At 39.1% G+C, this 20,563-nt stretch overlaps 1 protein-coding gene across 5 annotated transcripts in view; it reads left to right on the top strand.

The window, feature by feature from the left end:
• PDE4D (phosphodiesterase 4D) overlaps window positions 1–20,563 on the top strand; it is a 629,197-nt gene that overhangs the window by 511,832 nt on the left and 96,802 nt on the right. For all 5 annotated transcript variants that reach the window (XM_084504096.1, XM_084504097.1, XM_084504100.1 and 2 more), the window contains 3 exons: window positions 865–901; window positions 5,827–5,900; window positions 7,238–7,287. In XM_084504096.1, coding sequence (XP_084360222.1) covers window positions 865–901; window positions 5,827–5,900; window positions 7,238–7,287 — 161 coding nt within the window. The remainder of the gene's footprint in view (window positions 1–864; window positions 902–5,826; window positions 5,901–7,237; window positions 7,288–20,563) is intronic.

Genomic DNA, 20,563 nt, shown 5'->3' with positions numbered 1-20,563 from the left:
TTGTCTTTGGAACTTGTCTTTTTTTTTTAATCTTGATTGCTGCCATCTACTAGATATGATAACTGAAAACTCAAGTTTTGCCTCCCCACACAGTTCAGATGAGACTGGGCAGATACCCATGCTTCAGTCTCTCATCAGTTTCTTCCTGCAGTTGTCCAGTGTTCCCATAGCCCTACATGTGACTACACGTGGTACTTTGTGTGCAACTTCTATATTTTATTCATGAGGCAAGTGGGAATAACTTCACAGCATAAGCCAACGTCTCTGTGCAAGTGTTTCAGCACAGAAGTGAAGAAACCCCTCTTTTCCTGCCTCCCTTCTCTGCTACAGCACGTCATCCCGACACCTTGCCCTACGTCAGCCAGAGTGGTGTGGGTGAGGTTGCCACAGCAACAGCACACTCTTGGTTACACCCCCTGTAACTACATGATTGTGAGTCAGTTCAAAAGTTTTACTAGGTTTTTATTAGTCTGTGATGCACTGCCCAGTCATCTGCAGTTACTCGCCTGGCCCCTGCTCACAAACCTGCTAGCAACCCTTAATGTAATCGCTTTCAGTGTTCTCCTTTTGTCCTTTGGGATGAAATCTCTGCAGGTCTGCCCCATGCAGTCACCTGTCCAAAAAGCTGTGCAGAAACTGGTTGGTTCATCAGCCGTCCCATAGATACACAGGTAATTGGGCAATAACTAATTTGGTATTTGCTTTTCAAAAGAATCTGTGAAGCAATGGTAGTGTGTAACTGTTGAAGAGTAAACCTGGAGTAACCCAGAGCACACTGTAAAACCTCATTTTCTCTCTATAAAAGTAGTAGCAGTGAGATGACTTTCATTAATATCTAACTTACAACTCTGCTCATTTTTTCAGACATGGAGATGACTTGATTGTGACACCATTTGCTCAGGTAGGCACAGTTTTGCCTTATTTCTCACATGATCTTGCAACCTAAAGTCCAGGAGGCCAAAACAGCTCTTTTCCACTGTTAATATTACATAAGATTTATTTGCATGAAACAGGAAAAACCTCTCTAAACAAACACCCATATACCTTTGACTCTATTATGTATACCTGTATGCTCTATATCTTTTTAAATGTTTTTTCAACTATCTGAAAAGTGAAGTGCAAGAACACAAAAAACATGTTAGCTTGCAGGGTGTTCAAATATTGTAGCAGACAGTCATGATGAAGACAAACCTTTGTTCTGTTATTATACTGCTGTTTACAATTACAATGCCTTCTTGTGATTTTTTTTTATGCACACAATGTAAGGTAATTTTTAGATGCAAGATAAGCTTTACCAGAATACTTAAGTTCTTTTACAAAATCAAATCTATTTGATTTTTCTTTTAAGATTTTATGTTCTATAAAATAACAAATCAAAAATCTTAGTAATTTAGATCAAATCTAGTAATTTCGATTTTTAGCAGCAGAACTGTCTCGTCATGTATGAAAAGTAAATGTTGATATTCCTTGAACTCATGATAGGTACCCTGTAATAGACAGAAAGGAAAGTTAATTCAGTGAAAGTACAGAAAAAATAAATCTGGAAGTCATATGTGATTGAAAGTGAATGGGAAGAGAAATGTTGAGACACACAACAATTCCAAATATGAATAATGTGTCCAACTGTAGTCTAAATACACAAGTTGCTTACAGGTTGCTTACAGGTCTGTTGCATACAATGAATATAGGCAATTGTACTGTAACTTAACTGATAAAATAAATTTTGGTGTCCTTTTGGTTTCAGTTTCATTACAGTTCAGATATGGTGTCTTCATATATAACACTGGTTGATTGAAACCTTAATATGAAGATTACCTTCATCTTTTACTAGCAGAGAATAGATTGAGTCTGGGCCTTTTCTAACTATGTTTTATGACTTCCCAAATAGTAAATATTCCTCAATAATAGAAAGAGAAGAAATTACCATACAAACAAACAAACAAAAAGGTAAAACCACTTCTGGGTTCCATTAGTTCCTCCGGAAACATAAAAACACTAACTCTTAAGCAGAGAAAAAATTCAAATTGTATGATGGTCAAAAAATCCAGTATTTCAGTTGAGTATATGTTCATTTTCATCTGAATTTTATTATAAATTTTATTACAAATTATGCCACATAGATGAGACAAGTTATAGCACACCTAGAAAAACAATAAGTGTTACACCAGGCTTTTTTCACCTGGTAGAAAATACCCTATTTGTGTCAAGGGCAGCTTGGTATTCCTGTGGGCATAGACAGACATGCTTCAGCAATTGGAGCAGGAGTAGTCGCACCGAGTTGCTGTAATACATTTTGTGAGTTGTTTTTACTGTTTCGATGGAAAACCCTGTTAGCAGTGTTTTAAATCAACCTGTTTTCATTTGCGTTGGAGAGAAGGAAGAGAGCAGGGTGAGCTATCGCATCATATTCCCCAACATAAGAGGAATTGATAAGCACTTGAGAAATGGTGCCTAACAGAGGGGACACTATGTCTAATTATACTCTTCGGAAAAACTTAGTCCTTATCTAAGACTGATTTCAGTATGCAAAATCCTATCCTAGTGGGGCCTGTTCACAAATAACATCTGCAGATAAACACAGGACTCACCCCTCTGAAATACATTAGCAGCATTAGGATCACACACAGGACTTACGGAATTGTGTCCCGTATACCAGTAAAATGTCTATACCTCACACAAAACAGCTTTTAGCTTTGTTTAATGTCCTCTTCTTAGTAAGAGCAATATTTCATCATGTAGTTGCATTTTTGTGTTGTAAACAGCCAAAGCTTCCTGGTGACACCAGGTATTGGAATGTATGCTCCATTTATTTGAAAACATCCATATTTTCTTCCATTGATCAGGAAGGATGTTTCATCCAATCGTAAGCCACTAGGTGGTAATAACTCCAGTTTTAGCTTTTTGATTACTGTTCAGCACATTACCATGGCACTGTGGCTGCATTCATTACTGCAGGCAGCACGGCATGCTGTGTCCCTCACACAGAATCTGCCCCCAAGACAATTTGCTATTTTTACCAGAAATGAGATTCAGTAAACCAGATACAAAAATTGTCTTAAGTATAACATTAGTTATGCTTCCCTGGGTTATAATATAAAGAAACTGCTATAATTTAATTGTTAGAATTTCAGATTTCAAAATAAAATCATTTGAGTGATTTGAAATTGAATGACCAAATTTTTTATCATCAAAGAAGTTTGATTTTTTTTAAGTTCACTAATGACTGTATACAACTTAATTTTTGAAATTATATAGTTATTTAGGGATTAAACCTCAAAGACATTTGCAGACTGGTTGCTTTTTTGCTCACAGATCTAACTCTGGGAACATTAAGCACAAATGGGAGCCTTGTAAACAGAGAAACTGTCATTTAATATATTTAATATCATAGCTGCATAGATATTTACACTTTGGCACAATAAATCGATTTGTTTGGCTGCACTGAATTCTGGAGCTAATGGCCAGTTTTAGTTGTCATTCTGACAATCTTTTATATTTATTTGGGGTCCTCTTGCTTTTGCAGAATGTGTCAAAATATGTATGCACTATGCTATTGTAGCAGGAATGCTGGGCAGATACTACCCATTTTATCCCTGGACCTAACCTTACAGAAGAACAGATTTCTAACCTTACAGAAGAACAAATAGGAGGACTTAAAAGCTGAATAGTCCAGTCTCCGCTTTCCAGAAAAAGAGGGATTCATAATGTCTCAGACTGTGGAAAAGCCTAGACAATGTGAATAGTGGTGAGCATGGCACTGAAACTCCCTCACATCTCTTTGGGGACCTGAGTGTGGGCCCATCTAGGCTCATTAGCTTCCACTCATAACTGTCCCTGAGCAATCTAGCAGCTCTGCACACTCCTTCCTCCAGGACCCCAAGTGCTCAGTATCATATTAGTTCAGATGCAACTCATTTCAATGAGGTTTATGTTTTCACGTGGGATTGTGCCTAGCCTACTAACTTTTCTGAAACTGAGTCCCATGCAGCAGGTACAGTCATTCATTTCAGCCCAGCGGAGGCTGGGAGCTAGTAGGCATGGATGTGTTTGAGATGGCTCACTGAAGTCACGTAGCTACAGTTGTGCTTGCTCCCAGTTCTCCGTGCACCTTGAATATGCAGATAATTTCAGTCCACCAGGGATTATTGAGGAAGAACCTACAACCAGGAATACTGACTGTTTTTTCAAGGCCTGAGACATCTCTGAGAGCCACATAGATATGTTTATCTAGTGCACTGCTTCCCATAATAATACTAGTACATACAAGCAATTGCAGTATCTTGGCACACATAGACCAGAACCCAGGCACACTGACCAAAGAAAAACAAGTGCCTGCAGTCACTAAAACATGTGTTTATTTAACAGACCCAACATTTTTCCTTTCCTGTCTGTGCACCTGCAACTCATCCTTTCCTTTTAGAATATTCTAAGACTTCAGCAGTTTTCCTTTGTATTTAATGTCTTCATTTTTGAACTTTTGAACTCTTACATCTTTCTCCTTCTTCCATTCCATGCCACATTTCCATCTGCGTATATCAAACATCTAAATATAACATTTATCACTGTCACTATAACCTGGGCACGCAAATTTGATGGCACAAATAATTATTTGAATTCAGTTCTGAATGTAGAATATGCGATTTTGCCTCCCAATCTCTTGAAAGAAAAATATAGTGGAATTAATTAGGCAATAAATTTATTATCTCAACACATTTAGGAATTACCTACAATAATCGCTTGAATACCTCCAGTGATGAATATCTCTAGAATATTTTATATTACGAGTTTTTCTTTCATTTCTCTCCAACCCCCTTTCTACTTCACGTATAAATTCAAGTGTTCTGTGGAAAGACAGTTATATCTTCCATGGCTTAGACTTCTGAAAGCCAAATTCCCATTCCCACCTTTGTTAGTGTCTAAAATGCCAGCACCAGTTCACCAGGGAACCAGAATAATCTGTGCTGAGGAGAAGTAGTGGGTAACTACCACAAAGACACAGTGATTAATTTTGTTGCCTCCTCCCATTCGCAGTTTGATTTTAAGTAATTCATAGTTCCCTCTCTGACATCAGCTGAACTGCCTCTCCATAGTCAGAGAAGTATCCTGTTGTCCTTATGTAGTGCAAAATTTGTTGCATTTATCCAACCTCCTTCAGTGGGGAACGCCTATGCCGCTTATACAAAAAAGACACTTTGCTGCTTCCTCTAGCTGCTGTCTTGCATAAAAATACGTCCAGAAAGTGAGTACTCCATTTCAATCATCTTTACCAATGTGTAGAGCTTGTAGATTTGTATCTACAGGCATTTCCTACCTGCTGAGGTGATGCCTTCCTCTTTATCTGTCCTCTTGTACTGTCTCTAAATGAATTCATCCCCTTAAAGGAGACACGTTTTATTTTTCCTGCCAGTCTAGACAGTCTCATTCCATTTGTCCTTTGAGTTTTGTGGGGGCTGAACTGCAAATGGAAAAATCTGCAATCATATTTTACGTATGAAATATTAGGTTTGAATGGGTTATTATCGTCCAAACACGAATGCTTTTATGGTCGTTTTAGAGAATTTAGTATTATGTGAAAAACTTTTCCTCCTCTTAAGTAAGTTTGTCTTTAAACAAATAATGAGTTGTTGTGATGGAAAAAATAAATAAACTATTGTCCTTGTATTACAGACATGTTGTTAAGTAATGGTCAAAAGCTTCAGACAACCAGCCCTGGTAACCTTTTATGTTTTGCAATGTCCTTTCGTTTTTCTTTCAGCACAGTGGATTGCAGCTAACTCAGTCTCACCTGTGCAGAAATTTAGACTGAAACCATTTTATATGTTTCAGGTGCTGGCAAGCCTACGTACTGTACGGAATAACTTTGCTGCATTAACCAATTTACAAGATCGGGCACCCAGCAAGTGAGTGTCAACTTTTTTCAGCAGTATATTTAAATTGTAAACTAGGAATAACAATTAGATGTTACAAATTTCAGTTTGTGTCACCAAGCTTGTATAAAACATGTGATGACTAATGACTTTATTAATCCCTTAAATCTACTATACTTTATAGCTGAGACAGCAGCCCCCTTGCCTACTAACTGCTTTTTCATTGCTATCCCTGCATAAATTTTGAGTGGTTTGTGTGTGTGCAATTTCTATGATTTTCAATAAATTAGTCATATGCCAAAGATCATTCAGAAGCGATTATCAGGCAAAGAGTATGAGTTGTGCAAATGAATGAAAGTGAGCATACAGCTACACTCACTGTGAGCTACTTGCATGATCGAGAGCTAGAAGTCATCCAACATATCCACAGTAGTTCATGATTATAATGCGACATTATAAATATGACCTTTCTCCAATTCTGGTACAGAATCATAGCTAACATTAACATTAGTTAAACTGTAAAGTTTTGTAATGAAGCAATTTTCCTTATCCAGAATGTGTGTCTCCAGAAATTAGAAGTAGTTAGTATTCATGGAAGCTCATTCCCATAGCAGTTTCATAGAATCATAGAATGGCTCAGGTTGGAAGGGACCTCAAAGATCATCCAGTTCCAACTCCCCTGCCATAGGCAGGGACACCACCCGCTAGATCAGGTTGCTCAGGGGCTAATCTAACCTGGTCTTGAACACCTCCAGAGATGGGGCATCAATTTCTCACTGAAGACTTCAGTATCTAAAGACAGCTGCGTATCATTGCATATGCAATGCTGTAGAAAGATATTTCCAGGCCTCTTGGTTGGAATATTCAGCCCCTGCTTGCTCTCATCCATACAACCCTAAGCAGCTGTGTCAGTTCAGCAAATCATCGAGCAAAGGATTCCACTGTGCTGTTTGTCCTAAAGATTATTGTGAAATGTATATGCAACATAGTAAATGACCTTAAAACTAATTTTTGCTTTAAGAATTTATCTCATATAAGAGAATGTGGGTAGTGAGTGTATTCTTGTAAGAATAAAAACTATGTATATAGACCAAACTGTAAGCTGTGTACAAGCTCCAGCAATGATTAGGCAGGTTTTTAACAAACTTATAGATATCCCTGCTTACGTTCCCAATCTGCAGAAAGATTTGAGCATCAGTTGTGAATTCCTTTCTGCGTTATATAAATAGCTGAATGAACTCTTTCTTTGTTTATGCTAGTGGGTGTCAGTCCCAAATAATTTCTAAAGGAAAAGTGTTTCCTATTATATTGTTCAAGGATTCAACCACCTGTGAGTTAATCAGGCTTATAACTTATTTATTTTTTTTTAGACGGTCACCAATGTGTAACCAACCATCCATTAACAAAGCAACTATAACAGGTAAGAAAACAGCATGGGTTTCTAAAGTTAATATATGTTTATAAAAATGAAAGTCTCATTAAAAAATGAATTTTATAATAATACCCTTATACTGTTTCATAGCTTATTATATCATGCAGTACTTTTGGTTGTTATCATGGCAACTTGGTCTTGAACCAAGTTGTTCCCATGGTATGGGAACATACTTTTTTGAATTTTTTATATTTTATTAATACATGTATTCTTACTCCATGTAGTCTTCCAAGTGGTTACAGTCTTTATGGCTTGTTGACAGAGTGAAAGGATTTGCTTTGCCTCGTAGTGTAAGCATACAGGCCCTTACTATACAAGCAATTTATCATTTAAAGCAAGAGCTTATCGTTTCCAGTATTTTCAGCGTTTTTTTTTTTCCGGTTAGGTCTTGGCTTGATTTTTACTGATCCTCTGCAAAGCTCTTGTCTTTTTAATTGTGTCATAATGGGATAGTAAGTAAAGGAAGATATTATACTTCAGTTTTTTTGAAGAGAACCATGCCTTTGTCATCTTAATAATCTCTTTTCTTAAGCTCTGGATAGTGGTAACATCATTACTTTTTTCATCTATCCTCAAACACATATCCCTCTAAAAGATCCAGTCTTGGGAGTTCTGTACTATTTTATTCTCCAAAGAACTCAACGTGTAATGTGAGCACTTGTATGGGCTGATTAGGGAACAGAGGGTTAAATCTTTTCAAATCCATTCTATGCACAGAAAATCATCCTTAGTTATGAATGTTTTGCAATCATACGTAAATTCATAGTAACTAACTGAACAGGGAGGGGAGAAAGATGAATACATGGATCTGTCATGAAGTGTTTCTTGCCTGTAACACCTATAATCATAATAATTTTTTAATGTATTACTTTAAGAGGTCATTTTGGGTGTTGTTTTCAAATTACTAACTATGAGACATCTCAATTATTGAGAGATGCTACATCTATTTTTAACCATGGATTTTGTCTCACAAATCAGTGCAGTCACCCAGAAGTCTGTTATCCTAACTGGAGACAGAAATTTTAAAAAGTAGGGTTCTTTCTTTGGTTCCAAGGTGCTAACTTTAGAACGCCTACAACACGGTAAAATCCCTGCCAGTAACAGAAAATGTGATATCCAGAACAGAAAATATGCATGCATGTGAACATTCAGGGAGCTTACCTTACATGATCTCCCCCAGTGGTTTGCCTGAGGACAGCTTCTCTTCTCCAGCAGGAGAAGCTGCTCAGACATCAGGACCCAAGACACAATCTGCTGGAAGTTACTGTTGCTCATTTTTAATTCCCCCCTGATCTGAAGGTTTCCATTCAGCTAATCCCCAGAGTGCAGAGTACTTGTCAGAAACGATACATCAACTGAGGTTTTAGTGTTTGGAAGGAAGGTAGTGCAGTCAGTGGTGCAGCTAATACAGAAAATGTTTCTGTGCCAAGAAATTTAAAGGAAGCACGAGTGGAAGGTAAAGAATAGCAAGGATAATTTAATCTAATTGAGTTCAATCTGATTCTACAGAGATGCTGCTGGAACTGCTGTGCCCAAATTATGCATTGAACTAGCTGAGCTGGGGCCTGTGTGCATTGGATATAAGTGGCTAAAAGACATCAATGATACAGAAAAAGATATATTAAGCTACTATAAAGGTTGAAAATAGCTATAGTTCACTTTGACTGCTGAATGGAGATGGAGGCTGGGTACTTTTTTGCCTGAATGCCATTTCCCATTCTTAGTTATATACTTTGTTTTTGTTTTGTTTTGTTTTTGTTTGTTTGTTTGTTTGCTTTTTTTTTAATTGCATTTCCATAGAAACAAATTTCATGGCATAAGCACAGAAGCATGCATAGATGCTTTCTTGAAGCATATATAATGCTGGTAAAACACATTGCACAATGGCATTATACCAAAGAGAAAAGACATATTGCAAACAATTTTTTTTTATTATTTTTTTTTGTTCCTGCTCTTCTTAGAATGATTAGAGATCCTTCTGGATGCTCCTATGCTTTCTGAATTTTTATTGGGAATATTTGTAATGTAGCTTGTGCAGAGTCTTTCCTGCTGAAAAGTCCTCCCAGTCATGCTGTACAAACTAGGTGACTGGAAGACACGGTGTCACTAAACAATGTCGATACTTAAACAGAAATAGACACAAAAGGTGGAAGTTTTATGTTGCTAAGCTTCCTGAAAGTGTCATCTTCCAGGAAAAGCAAAAGTGTAGTAAGACAGAACTGTTAGACCTTATGGGAAAAAATGATAAAGGAAAGATAAAAAGGGATTTGGTAAAGCAAAGTGACTCAAGCAGCAAGAACAAAATCCTTGCATTGTGATTAAAAACTATTTTTTGCTATTTTAAGAATTTACCTTGAGGTAGAAAAGTTTGAGAAAATCCATTAAGAAAAAAGTAGGGAACTGTGTAATAGAGAATTGAAGCAGCACGGGAATAAAATGTTCAAATTGTTAAAAGCAATAGCAGCCATAGTGGTCTGGAAGTTAGAATCATCTTTAAATGTGAATATGTAGAAGCCAATGATTAAAATATGGCTTGTTCTATTCAATATATCCACATTAATCCTTTTCGGAAACTGTTGACAGAAACAGTTACGTATTAGTGGCATACTTGATCTTCAGTATAAAACAAGTATCCTACTGCATGTTGGGTGTACAGATAAATTAGGGAGTAGGAGGTGGGAGTTTTTCATGTACCAATAAACTTCTTAGATAGCACTTTTATTATCCATCTTAGATGTCTAGGATGTAGATACCTATTTTGGTGAGGCTCATTAGAGTCCTTTTACAGTCAGTGTAAATAAGCAGACATGCAAATAGACTTATTTTAGGTGTCTTCTTTAAAGGGTCCCTAAATTGGTAACTAAACACGCTATTGCTGTCCTCTGAGAATAGCTTGGGATAACTCCTTTTGCTGTATAGTGATTTCATGCTTGGTGTTTTGTTCTTCAACCAGAAGAGGGGTTCCTCTCACTGTGATTCACATTTTCCAAGCAATCATATGAACAGTGTTTCATTTCAAATTTATAGTAATTCTCCTAATGCAACACATCAGTGAATTATAAATAGCATTTCATTTTCAAATTACGAACAACAACAACAAAACAACAACAACAAACCACTATTACCTGTGACTCAAGGACTGAGCTTTAAAGTTTTCATTTTTAATGAAAAAATGAGCAAGCATTAAATCTCTTTTGGTTACTACATTTCTAGTATATGCACTTCTAGCTGAAAGTATAATGAGCTATGAAGGAACCATATAAGGTCTTTCTTCATGTACCTTTAAAATAGATAGGAGATTTCACAAATTCTCTGCCTGCTAATGACAAACTCAGTCTGCCAGATGCTTTAGATGCTTTTATATGCTTTTATGTACAAAGAATACATGTACATGCAAAAGGAGGCAAGTTTGTCCAAAAGAAGTTTCTGGGCCTAAAAATACTCTGTTACTATATGCTTATATTGCTTCTTATTGGACTTGAGTTATACCCTTTACATGCATGGTTCTGCATCTTAAACCCATCAGAAATCAATAATTTGATTATTTAAATGGAGCTTCTTGCATGTTTCTTGTAGACTTTGTTCAAGATAGTTCTTGGTTTCTATCAATTAGCTTCAGGTTTCCCATGAAACTTATGGTTTTGAAGTGTAATCTACCAGTTTTTATTTTATGACACTGGAAGTATAATCAATCATTATTTATTTAATAATTAAATAATGTTATCTAATTAAGTGATTAGCTTCCTGTATTTCAGTATCATGCACTTGAGCAAAAATCACCATGGGAAGCTAAAAATCAGACTGAAACTCCTAAATATAGACAGGTAGACAAAAGAAATAACACAGGTTACATCTGAAAATCTGTAGTTTATATCAAGTACTACTGGAAATCACAGAATCACAGAATTATCTAGGTTGGAAGAGACCTCAAGATCATCAAGTCCACCCTCTGACCTAACACTAACAAGTCCTCCACTAAACCATATCACTAAGCTCTACATCTAAATGTCTTTTAAAGACCCCCAGGGATGGTGACTCCACCACTTCCCTGGGCAGCCCATTCCAATGCCTCACAACCCTCTCAGTAAAGAAGTTCTTCCTAATATCCAACCTAAAACACCCCTAATGCAACTTCAGCCCGTTCCCTCTTGTCCTGTCACCAGGCGCGTGGGAGAACAGACCAACCCCCACCTCGCTACAGCCTCCTTTAATGTACTTACAGAGAGCAATAAGGTCACCCCTGAGCCTCTTCTCCAGGCTGAACAAGCCCAGCTCCCTCAGCTGCTCCTCGTAGGACTTGTTCTCCAGGCCCCTCACCTGCTTCTTCGCCCTTCTCTGGACTCTTTCGAGCACCTTGATGTCCTTCTTGTAGCGAGGGGCCCAAAACTGAACACAGTACTCGAGGTGCGGCCTCACCAGAGCCGTGTACAGGGGGACAATCACTTCCCTAGACCTGCTGGCCACACTGCTTCTTATGCAAGCCAGGATGTCGTCGGCCTTCTTGGCCACCTGAGCACACTGCTGGCTCATATTCAGCTGACTATCCAGAAATACTCTCAGGTCCTTCTCTGCCTGGCAGCTCTCCAACCATTCCTCTCCCAGCCTGTAGCTCTGCTTGGGGTTGTTGCACCCCAGGTGCAGGACCCGGCACTTGGCCTTATTGAACTTCGAACAGTTGACCTCAGCCCATCGGTGCAGCCTATCCAGATCCTCCTGCAGAGCCTTCCTACCCTCGAGCAGATTGACACACACACCTAACTTGGTGTCATCTGCGAACTTACTGAGGGTACACTCGATCCCCTCATCCAGATCATCGATAAAGATATTAAAGAGGACCGGCCCCAGTATCAAGCCCTGGGGAACGCCACTAGTGACCAGCCTCCAGCTGGATTTGACTCCATTCACTACAACTCTTTGGGCCCGGCTATCCAGCCAGTTTTTAACGCAACGAAATGTATGGCAGTCCAAGCCACGACCAGACAGATTCTTGAGGAGAATGCTGTGGGAAACAGTGTAAAGAGCCTTGCTGAAGACAAGGTAGACTACATCCACAGCCTTTCCTTCATCCACCAAGCGCGTCACTTTGTCATAGAAAGAGATCAGGTTTGTCAAGCAGGACCTGCCTTTCATAAATCCATGCTGACTGGGCCTGATCACCTGCTTGCCCTGTAAGTGCCGCTTGATGATACTCAAGATAATCTTCTCCATGAGTTTCCCTGGCACAGAGGTCACACTGACAGGCCTACAGTTTCCTGGGTCTGCCCTCCGGCCCTTCTTGTAGATAAGCGTCACATTTGCTAGCCGCCAGTCGACTGGGACCTCCCCTGATAGCCAGGACTGTTGATAAATGATGGAAAGTGGCTTGGCCAACTCCTCTACCAGTTCTCTCAGTATCTTCGGGTGGATCCCATCTGGCCCCATCGACTTGCGTACATCCAAGTGCCGTAGCAGGTGACCAACCATTTCTTCATGGATAGTGAGGGCCACATTCTGCTCCCCATCCCCTTCCACCAGTTCAGGAAACTGGGTATCCAGAGAGCAACTGGTTTTGCTGCTAGAGACTGAGGTAAAGAAGGCATTAAGCACCGCTGCTTTTTCCTCACCTTTCATAACTAAGATCCCCCCTGCATGCAGTAAAGGCTGGAGATTCTCCTTAGTCCTCCATTTTGCATTAATGTATTTGTAAAAACATTTTTTATTGTCTTTGACAGCAGTTGCCAGATTGAGCTCCAGATGAGCTTTGCTTTTCTAATTTTGTCTGCACTGCCTCGCAACATCCTAATAGTCCTCCTGAGTGGCCCGCCCTCTTTTCCAAAGATTGTAAACCCTCTTGTTTCTTCTAAGCTCAAGCCACAGTTCTCTGTTCAGCCAGGCCAGTCTTCTTCCCCGCCAGCTCATCTTTGGGCACTTGGGGACAGACCACTCCTGCACCATTAAGATTTCCTTCTTGAAGAGCGCCAAGCCTTCCTGGACTCCTCTGCCCTTCAGAACCGCCTCCCAAGGGACTCTACCAACCAGTGTCCTGAACAGTTCAAAGTCAGCACTCTGGAAGTCCAATACAGCGGTTTTACTGGTCCCCTTCCTGGCTTCTCCAAGAATGGAGAACTCTACCATTTCATGGTCACTCTGCCCAAGACAGTTTCCAACAACCACATCTCCCACCAGTCCTTCTCTGTTAGAAGGGGCATCTCCCCTGGTAGGCTCACTAACCAGCTGTGTCAGGAAGCTGGTTCCATGCTCTCCAGAAACCTCCTAGACTGGTTTCTGTGGGCCGTGTTGTGCTTCCAGGATATATCTGGGAAGTTGAAGTCCCCCACGAGAACAACCGCTGACAATTTTGCAGCTTTTGTCAGCTGCCTGTAGAAGTCCTCAACCATCTCCTCATCCTGGTTCATCGGTCTATAACAGACCCCCACCAGGATGCTTGCCTTGTTGGCCTTCCTGCTGATCCTAACCCATAGGGACTTAACATTCCCAGCCTCAAGTTCTGCAACATCAAAACTCTCTCTGATATAGAAAGCCACACCACCACCCCTTCCATGCTGCCTGTCCCTTCTGAAGAGCCTATAGGCAGACATTGCAGCACTCCAGTCATGAGAGTGGTCCCACCACCTTTCCGTGATGGCAACCAAGTCATAGCCTGCCTGCCGCACGATGGCTTCCAGCTCCTCCTATTTGTTACCCATGCTGCATGCATTAGTGTAGATGCACTTGCCGTGGTTCCGCTCGAGTGGGCAGCCGAGCTCCACCACAGCCGCTCTCTCACTCCCCCTCCTCAAAGAGGAATGGGGAGAAAATATGTGAAAGGGGCTCAAGGGTTGAGATAAGGACGAGAAAATCACGCAATAATTATTGTAACGGGCAAAACAGACTCGGCATAAGGAGATAGTAAGATTTATTGCCTATTACTAACAAGCGAGAGAAGCGAGAAAACAAAGGAAAAAGCAAACCAAAAGCACCTTCCCCCCCATCCACCCTCTTCCACCTCCTCCCCCCGAGCGGCGCAGGGGAACGGGGGAATGGGGGTTATGGTCAGTCTACAACACTTCTTCTCTGCCGCTCCTTCTCGGTCACTCTCGCCCCCTGTGCTGTGGGGTCCCACCCACGGGATGCAGTCCTTGATGAACTGATCCGGTGTGGGCTTCCCACAGGCAGCAGCTCTTCCAGAACTGCTCCAGATATGGGTCCGTACCACGGGGTCCATCCCTCAGGAGAAAACTGCTCCAACCTGGCTCCCCTACGGGCAGCAGCTCCTGCCAGATCACCTGCTCCTGCGTGGGCTCCTCTCCACGGGCTACAGGTCCAGCCCGGAATCTGCTCCGGCAGGGGTCTTCCACAGGCGGCAGCCTCCGTCGGTGCAGGTCCACCTGCTCCACCGTGGTCTCCTCCACAGGCTGCAGCATGGAACCCTGCTCCACCGTGGTACTCCATGGGCTGCAGGGGGACATCCTGCTTCACCATGGTCCTCACCACAGGCCGCAGGGGACTTCTGCTCCGGCACCTGGAGCACCTCTCCCCCTCCTTCTACACTGACCTTGGCACCTGCAGGCTGTTTCTCACTCCCGGCTGCTGTCTGGCGCAGCGTTTTTTCCCTGTCTTAAATATGCTCTCACAGAGGCGCAAACAACATCGCTTATTGGCTCAGATCTGGAAAACAATGGGGCCCTTCCCAAACATGGGGCAGCTTCTAGATCTTTCTCACAGAAACCACCCCTATGGCTCCCTGCTACCAAAACCTTGCCACGTAAACCCACTACAGCACTTCAGTTGGGCCATTGCCTTCTCTCCCAGCCTTGCCATTGTTACCTATGGCACAGCTCTAACAAGCCTTGTTTCAGCCCCATCCCCCTTCTCACCTAGTTTAAAGCCTAGTTTAAATGACAGATTATTTTGAGTTTACATATCTCAGTATAACTGTATTCAGTTATTCATACATTCTGAACATTCATACTAGTTCTGTAACTGAAAGATTTTATTGATTAATAGTATGGAGTTCCAGTAGAATAATTTATTGTTCAGATTTAAATAGAAGTAACATTTCTGGTCATGAGATGCTTTAAATGCTTCAAAAATCCAGAAGGCAAAGTATTACATATCCTGTTGACTCCTGCAGGACCTGACTGAAGTGTAGAGTACATTACTACATGAAGATGACCTGCGTAATCTAAATGCTTTTAATTTTTTCTTGCGTCTGTGATTCAGATGGGGATAAAATGAATGCAAGAATACATGCGTGGATAGAAAAAAAGCAAAAGTTGCATGCCTTACAAAAAGTTACAAAAGTTGCATGCCTTACACAGGATAATTCATACAATACCAGGGTAATGGCTATGGGGAATATATATATATATATATATATGGAATTGAGTGGCTTCTAATGTCTGTGAGAACAGAGGTTTAAATAAATAAATCACAGATTTTTAAGAAAAGTCTCATAATGCAATATCAGTGCCACCTTTTAAAATGATGAAAACTTTAGATTTCATACCCAGGTTTTAGTAGATACCCAGAACATGCCCTATTCAAGACACAATTGCATTCTATACATCACTCCTCTAGATTTAATCAGTAGGGTTACAATTATAACGAGGACTTCCCACTCTCATTTAATTTGCCCACTGAATATATTTTTATCTTATTATAGAGAAGTATTCATACTTCACTGCCAAATATTTGGCAGAGCTGAGGTAAAGTATTCAGAAATTCTCACTCAATTAACTTGAGTAAAGGATGCTTTCCTGAAGCACTGCAGGAACCTGACACCATGCTTCTAAAGGGGCATGTTTGTTTTTTTTTGTAAAATGGCTTTGTACTTTGTGCAGAAGGTTGGACAACATGTAAATGCTTTGATTGTCATAGGTCTGCTTATACTTATGTCTCTATGGCTGTTTAGAGTGAATTTAACTCACCTCTGACAATTATCTTAATTTCAGGGTAAGTATCACAGGGACTTATATTTTTGAATGTGTTTTGTAGCATTTTCACATCTTTCAACCTGTAGTAAATTCCATCTATTATTTGAGAAATTAGCAAATGTGTATTTGCAGTCTTGCAGAAGGTATAACAGCATACCTCACTAGCAGCTGAATTAAGTTATTAGAAGTGCCATATAGGCACTAAAGTCACAGGTGCATGCATGCCAGACGCTTTCAGTTTACTTCCTAGGTGAATGTTTTCAAAACTCACATTTAGAAATAGAATTTTAAGTGAGAAACAGTTAAATGCTTCGTTTTAAATTCTGCAAATGCTTTTGAAATTTTCCCATCTTTGAATTGTATGAAGATAGCCATATGAATTGCAAGTTATTTCTCAGAGTGAAGAAAAATAGCACATCATGCTCTGTGGTGTGGATTTCATGCTATGTTATATACATGTAAACATTCTTTGTCATTGTCAGTTGGATAAATAAATAGTTTTCATTTTTGTTACTTCTGTGCAACTCAACTCCTGCCTTTAAAAAACAACCAAAAAAGACTCCTGAAAACTCACATGCCAGACTAATAATCTGCTATTTAATAATAAATTGAGGTACTTGACAGCAGAAGCATTGTAGAATTCAGAGTTGACTTATCCTGGCTATTCATTTTATTCATCTATAATGGCTATTCATTTTATTGTCATCTGAGCAATCCTACATACTGTTCTTATGTCTCTAACATCATTTGGGAACTTAGCCATCTTCCTTAAAGAAGTAATTTCCTTCCTCAGAATAATTATTTGTGGTGTTATCTAGACCTCTGTATAGCACAGATCAATGTATAAGGTCAATTCTATTCAGCTGTTGCTTTGTTTTGATGTTGGTGTTTCTGAAGCCTTTTAACATCTGCCACGCAAGTTTTGAAGTTCAGTAGGCAATTTGAATCTGCAGAGAAAAATGCTGAGGAAAAGGTCAGCATATCTATTTTGTCCAAAAAAGGTTATAGTAATTTAAAGCAATTGGCACTGCTTTATAATCCACTATTTGGATGAATCAATATAAATTTGGTATTAATACATAAAATGAGAATGCAATTAGGAAAAGATTAGTAGTTCTTCAAATGGAATGGAGTTTTAAAAGGCCTTGTGCATTTTTCATTAATCTGTTGCTATCTAATATTGAATTTTATTTGTGGTCCACATCCTTGTAGTCTTTTAGAGTTACATAAGTCACTGATCTCAGAGCTTTACATACGGAAAGGACAGCAGAAACAGATGGTTGAGATTGGAAGGAGGATTAAAATCCTAATGACTCTTCTACGTGGTGTACAGTGCCTTCTTGAAAAGGTTTATTATGATGGGCGTGTTTGTATACTAGACCTCAATTCACGTGTATATATAAACTCTGATTACAAATATATGTATTAGTTTTAAGGAAAAGTAGTGATATTGGTGAATATTTGGGGTGATATGTTATGGACTATAACTTTTTCATTTCTTGTTGTGCCATCCAGACAACAGAAAAAAAATACTTATTTATTTATTTATACTATGCAATCCAGAATGAATATAGCTTTAGCTTGCCATGAAATTTCTCCACCTGGTCCACGTAATTCAGTAACTAACTAGTAATGAAAGTGTCCTGTGCTTTAGCTAGTTTCAACTATTCAATTTGCAAAATGAGCTCACAATTTTCTAACAAGTGTTCTGAATAAAGAATTGACAATCATCAATTTCACTGAAGTCCAAATCTCCAGGTACAAAGGTGCCTTAAAGAGACTTGTATATTGTATTTTTTTAACAATCAATAATATTTTGCATAAATAAAACAGAATTGGAAAATAGCAATATTTACATGAGCTAGTTGTTTCAGTTAATCATTAAAGGCCTTATCTAGACCATGATAACTAAAAGGAGAGTTATCTCATTTACAGCCTTCTTATCCAGAATAAAAACAAAATCTTACTCTTTTGTGAGATACAGGGCACAAATTACATTCAGACTGATACTCATTCATAAATCTGCCCTGAATAAACAGGAAATGCAGAGAAAAACAAGGTACAGAAGAGAGAGGAGTCCACTCCCCGCCCAGGCTTACACAGTCGCTTTTTCACATTAACGCATGAAGAAGCAGCTTCTTCCATTGCACATAGTTTGTGGGCATTTGATATGCATAAATTTAGGCCATATTTGTCTGTTTTCTATATTCAAACAAACAAACAAAAAACTATCCCTTTGTGTTACAGTTTGTGCAACAATATCATGTGCTATAATGAAAATATACCTACTTAATATTGGTTACTTGAGAAAGTAACTGTTAAACTGCATTTCCGTTTAAAGTGAATAGTATTTGTGTCCCCAGTTTATCCTCTTTCTTGGTTTAGAGGTGGTTATTGCTAGGGTGCAGCTGTGAAGGCTTGCTGAATGCTTTCTTCATTTTCATCCACATAGTTTTAATTAATGTTGAAAAAAAAAATCTGACTGGGAGAATCAAAAATCCAAATTATTATTATTATTTATTTATTTTTAATCTTGTGCTGGTTCAAGTTTGCTGGGTTTGTAAAACAGTGATTAACTTTCCTGAAGCAGAACAGCAGGAAGAGGATTGATGTGGTTTTGGACAACATAAGCTGTTTATGTATCATCTCACATTCAAGGAAGTGAATAAAATCAGGTTGAAAAATAGAATAATCTCTATGTTTGACTACTGCCCAGTACTGTTTAAAAATCTCAAAAATTCAGACTTCGTATACAGTGAAAGTATGAGAAAGTATGACAGCTTTCAGGATCACCCGTGATATGTTTAAACAATGTCTTGCCCTAACCATACTAGTTGCAAAATCTTTATTTTCATTACATTACTAAAAAATGCTAAGTAACGCATATTCTGAAAAGTTGTATTTTCCTCAGTACTAAATACACTTTATGGTTTGTGTTTTAACACTGATACCTGATATCCAAATGTGTAAGCTTTCATTAAAAAAAAAAAAGCAACTTACTTAAACAGACAACTACAATCATAGTTAAAACATTCCTGGCAAGAATGTCAGAATATCAGTGGAATTGTATCTATCAATCAATATCAACAATTAGGAAAAAAATAATTAAAAAAAATTAGTTGTTTTGCAGTGTGTAGACTACAACACTTGGCCCTTGCACGTTATTTTTTAATTTCATAACAATGTATTTTGTTGGAAATAAGGGTTTAGGTTAACAAAGAGCATAGAGATTAAAAGCCAGCACAGAGATGATCTCTGCTTGCAAACTTCATCCAGCACTTTAGATTATTTTCCTTAAAATTGCGTTGTAGCACAGCCTTGATTTTAAAATACGTACACATTTTGGAGTAGGTACTCAGTTTAAAAAGAAAACATGAGAGATATTATCAGTCATCTCAAAGAGAATTTAATATGCAACCCAACATCAATTTTTGCTTCTTACCTTTATATTGGTCTCATATTTTGCTACATCAGTGAAAGTCAATATTCAGCATTTCAGCAAAACTGTCCGTTTTACTGGAAAGATAGGATGATAAGCTTCATGTGCTTCCTCTTCTCTTTTTAGCCCAGCTATGTCACTTACGGTCACTGTTAGTTGAGAAATGTATGTGTCAGACTGCATTTACTGTATCAATAATAATAGCAGACCAACTGAAGGAGTGAAAGGTGGTTTGGTTTGTAGGACTGAGGTGACAAGAATCACAGAAAAACAGGACTCTTGTCTATGTCATTTTTCTCATTCCTGTTACATATACAGCCCATTGGCTGATGAATATAGAAAATAAAACTGTGACGATGTGGATTGACTGCTGGGTGTATTGTGAATGCATCTTCATTTCACAACTCATCCAGCTTTTGACAGCTGTGATCAGTGATATATTGTCTTCTGTCCTATAGATAGATTTGAAAGTAGATCTCTTTTCCATTAACAGGTTACTGAGAAACTGGTCCATTAAAGCCTATTCACTTTACTGAGTATCCATTTAAAAATTCAGGGCTACAATAATTCTACCCATTAAAGTGACTAAGTTCTGCTTTTATTATAGCCTGCCTTCTGAGTATAGACCCTGGAGAAAGCCATGAATCAGAGCACCCAGCAGCCAGGGTCAGACAAGCAAGAATAACAGTTCTTCTGTTGTGGACTAGGAAGTTCTGCAGGTCCCTATGCATACCCTTTGTCCATACTCAGATAAAATGGCTAAATTATCCTCGGAGCAGTGGTCACAGTTTAGGACCTGCCCCCGCGCATCTCCTCCAGGAGTGAGCGTATCACCAGACTACAGGCTCAGCCTCCTTTTTACTCATTCCCTCTCTCACCTCAAGCATTTTGCATTACGTGCTGCAAAGTG

Source organism: Aythya ferina (assembly GCF_964211825.1).
Source record: "Aythya ferina genome assembly, chromosome: Z".
NCBI classification, from domain to species: domain Eukaryota; kingdom Metazoa; phylum Chordata; class Aves; order Anseriformes; family Anatidae; genus Aythya; species Aythya ferina.
The sequence above is the reverse complement of the archived record's forward strand: the minus strand, read 5'-3'. Positions and strand labels throughout refer to the sequence as shown.